We start from the raw sequence: 3750 nt of genomic DNA on the forward strand, positions 1-3750 counted from the left end.
ATTTTTTTTGTTTGTTGCGTTAATAAACTAGTTAATTAATATATTTGAGCTTTATAAATAAATAAAAAATCCGAGCTTTAATTTAATTTTCAATAGTGTGGAACGGAGTGTCAATTTTATTCTTGTTGAGTAAATCTTTTTAACGTGTGGATAAATAAAATTGTTGAGTAAATTTTTTTCTTGTGGCATAAAAAAAATTAAATAAAAAGTAGAGTGATTTTTTTATTTAATTTTAATTTATCTTAAATTTTAGTGTATTAGTTTAATTAAAATATAAATATACATTAAAAATAAATTAAATTACATATATATTATTTAATTTATACATAAATACATTAGTAATTAATTTTAGTGACTGATTTTAATATATAAATAGCATTTTTAATAAACTTAATAGTTATCATTAGTAAACCTAACATATTAACGAAATGTAACAAGTCTTGTATTGGTTCGTATATAATTCTAGTAAATTGGAAATTGTGATTAACAAAAGTTTCTTCAATTTAGTCAAAGCAAACGCTTATCTCATCTTTGAAAAATGAGGGCCTCCTTATTATTATTTAATTAATCCAACTTTCTTAATTTTCACAACTTTATGTAGCACCCTATAAATATGAGATAGCTACATCTTGATCATTGCCACATAACAACACATCAAAGGAGAGAAAAAAAATTGTTCTTCAAATGGAAAAGTTTTCAGCGAAGGTTTTCATTTGCAGTCTATTTGCAGCACTTGTTTTGCTGTCTTCCCCAGCAAGGTCCCAAGAAGTTGGTAAGTACTTAATTATTATATTAATTACCATGCATGCATATATTAATTGATTAATTGTGAGTTCAAGATTTCTATAGTGTTAATTTGTTTTTATTTATTTAACTAATTAATTACAGAGGATGAGACCGAGTTTAATTACGATGAAAATAGTGATAGAGGACCATCTAATTGGGGAAACATAAAACCAGAATGGAGAACATGCAATACTGGAAGAATGCAATCACCAATTGATTTGAAAGATAAGAGGCTTCAACTAGCTAAACTAGGACCCCTTAACTTGAACTACAATCCCTCCAATTATAATACCCTTAAGAATAAGGGTCATTCCATACAGGTAAATATCATTTTGATGTATTCTTTTAATAATTAATATTTTTTTATTAATTAAAAATAATTTAAATATAAATAACTAATAAGTAAATTCAGGTGCAGTTGACTTTACGTGAAGTTGATATCTGAGAGCCGTTAGATAATTTGACTGATTTGACTAAATTTTCATCTAACGATTCTTCACGTGAAGCCGACTTCACCTGAGTTTTCACTGAATCATAAGGTCCATATTACTTGTAAGGAAGAACATTATTAGATCGTTAGAGGATACAACGACTTAATAACACATGAAAAGTATTTTTTCACAAACTAATGAGCGATTAGGCTACAAATATATATATTTTTTGGATCGATTTATATAGTAAAATTGATATAATTTATTACGATTTAATGATATTATTTGTCATATCAATTTTATTATTTAAATCGATTTAAACTAACGTATTTATAGATTAATCATCGTCATTTACGATCTACTTATAAATGAAAAAGAACAAATTAATGTTAGCAATTTCGGTTTACGATATATATGTATGTTATATGTTGCCAAGTGATTTATTTAATTTAGGTAATTTATTATTATTTTTGTCTTACTATTTAGTTCCAAAAATGCATCTTGAAATTCAATTCAAACTTAGCGTTATAAAATATTAAAATAATTTTGTTTATTATTTGACTACTAATTCGAATATTTTTTTTTGTCATCTTTTTTTTTTATGTTTTTCTTTTATTTTTAATTTTTCTTCAACTAAAATTTTTTGTTAGCAATCCTTAATTATTAGATCGATTTAGTTGAACATAATTACTAAAAAAATTTGATCATATAATAATGTCACCATATAATAATCATTAAGCAAATAAAATAAAATTTGACTCCCTACTTATTAATATTTTTCTTTTTCAACTAATTGGTTGTTTTATTTGTTTGAGTAGTTGGACATTCTTCAACGAACAAGCTCTCTACAAATTAATGGAACCTCTTATACACTTGACAATATACATTGGCACATTCCATCTGAACACACCATTAATGGAAAAAGGTACATACATATATACCAAATACGTAATCTTGATGGTGAAAACTCAAATGCAGTCGACTTCACGTGAATTTGATACCTGAGAGCCGTTAGATGATTTGACTAAATTTTCATCTAACAGCTCTCAAGTATCAACTTCACGTGAAGTCGACTTCACCTGAGTTTTCACCGATCTTAATACATAAGTTACTCCATCGTCACATTTATTTTTCTTCTTCTTTGTGTTAATCTTTAATTTCACACTATATATAGACTCGTATAAACAATAAATCGGTTAAAAAAACATTAAAAAAAAATTGGTCAATCTCAATTGAACCTTTTAGAACCTTAATTATTTCCAATAATTACTTATGAGTAAAATTAAATGTATATTGTTGCAGATTCGATCTAGAGCTACATTTGGTGCATGGAAGTTCAGATAATCAAACAGCAGTAATTGGAATACTTTACGAAATTGGAACAGAATTAGACCCAGTATTGTTATCGGTACAATAATTTTTGTGTTCAATAAATTTATTTGTCCCTAGTAGTTAATTCTAAATTATAAATTATAAATTGTGATTAACAATTTTGTAGCTAAGGGAACCTTTGGAGGCACTAAATGGATCAAGTGCTGGAGCGAGTGTATCAGTGGGTGCATTTGATCCAAGGGTGGTTGACATTACTGGCAATGACACAAAATTGTATTACAGATACATGGGTTCCTTGACTACTCCTCCTTGTACCGAGGGTGTTATTTGGACCGTCCTTAAACAGGTCGTTAAAAATAAGAGACTAAACTGAAAAAATGATTTAAATTTTTAACTAATTTATTATTATTATAAAGAATAAATTACTATTTATACTCATAAAAGATACAAACGTTAAAAAATATATCCATATAAAAATAAAACGATAATTATAATCACAGAATATGACCTCTATGTGCCAAAAGTATTCAAATATTAGTTACAAAATTGGTCTGTTAAGATATCTTCTGTGATTATAATTGTTATTTTATTTTTATATAGTACATTTATCAATGTCTGTATCTTTTATAAGTACAAATGATAATTTATTCTTACTATAAATTATTTTATATAAGATATAGTTTTAAGTATTGTTTTATATGGTTAGTTATGTATGTGTGTATATATAATAGAAGTTTTACTAATGGAGGTGTAATTGTTCAGACTAGAAGCGTTAAAAGTGAACAAATCCTTTTGCTTGATCGTGCCGTTAATGATGTAAGTTTTCGACTCCTAAATAATTTCATAATCAATATTGAAAATGTTATATAAACATCAAAATTTATAGTATATAGTTTATACGAATAATTGACTTTTATATATAGCACACCTAAATCAATACATGCTTGTAAATTGAATTAGAAAATTGTTGAAAAAATAGAATAATAATTATTGGAATTTGGACATATGTTACAGGGTCCAGGTGGGAATGCGAGACCAATACAACCAACAAACAATCGCAAAGTGCAGTTCAATAAATATCCGCCTTACTGAAAAAATTAAACTCTGATAGAGCCACTCGCAATTCATCATATATGCATAAGATTACATGAAATAATATTGGAAAATATATATTTCCACTAACTATATACAAAATATGTAC

At 26.3% G+C, this 3750-nt stretch overlaps 1 protein-coding gene across 1 annotated transcript; it reads left to right on the forward strand.

Moving 5' to 3' along the window:
- Nucleotides 620-3744, forward strand: LOC107634120 (alpha carbonic anhydrase 7-like). Its single transcript, XM_016337694.2, has 7 exons — nt 620-772; nt 889-1106; nt 2036-2142; nt 2520-2625; nt 2716-2895; nt 3312-3365; nt 3564-3744. Exons 1-7 carry the CDS (start codon nt 685-687, stop codon nt 3639-3641), a joined length of 831 nt encoding a protein of 276 aa, XP_016193180.1. The 5' UTR covers nt 620-684; the 3' UTR covers nt 3642-3744.

This window comes from Arachis ipaensis, chromosome B03 (genome assembly GCF_000816755.2).
Source record: "Arachis ipaensis cultivar K30076 chromosome B03, Araip1.1, whole genome shotgun sequence".
Lineage (NCBI taxonomy): Eukaryota > Viridiplantae > Streptophyta > Magnoliopsida > Fabales > Fabaceae > Arachis > Arachis ipaensis.

Excerpts from the sequence above, each read along its gene's own strand:
- LOC107634120 (XM_016337694.2), top strand. The coding sequence starts at position 685 with ATGGAAAAGTTTTCAGCGAAGGTTTTCATTTGCAGTCTATTTGCAGCA. Across the intron at positions 2,896-3,311 it reads TTTGGACCGTCCTTAAACAG|ACTAGAAGCGTTAAAAGTGA; the intron begins GTCGTTAAAAAT and ends GTAATTGTTCAG. Across the intron at positions 3,366-3,563 it reads TTGATCGTGCCGTTAATGAT|GGTCCAGGTGGGAATGCGAG; the intron begins GTAAGTTTTCGA and ends CATATGTTACAG.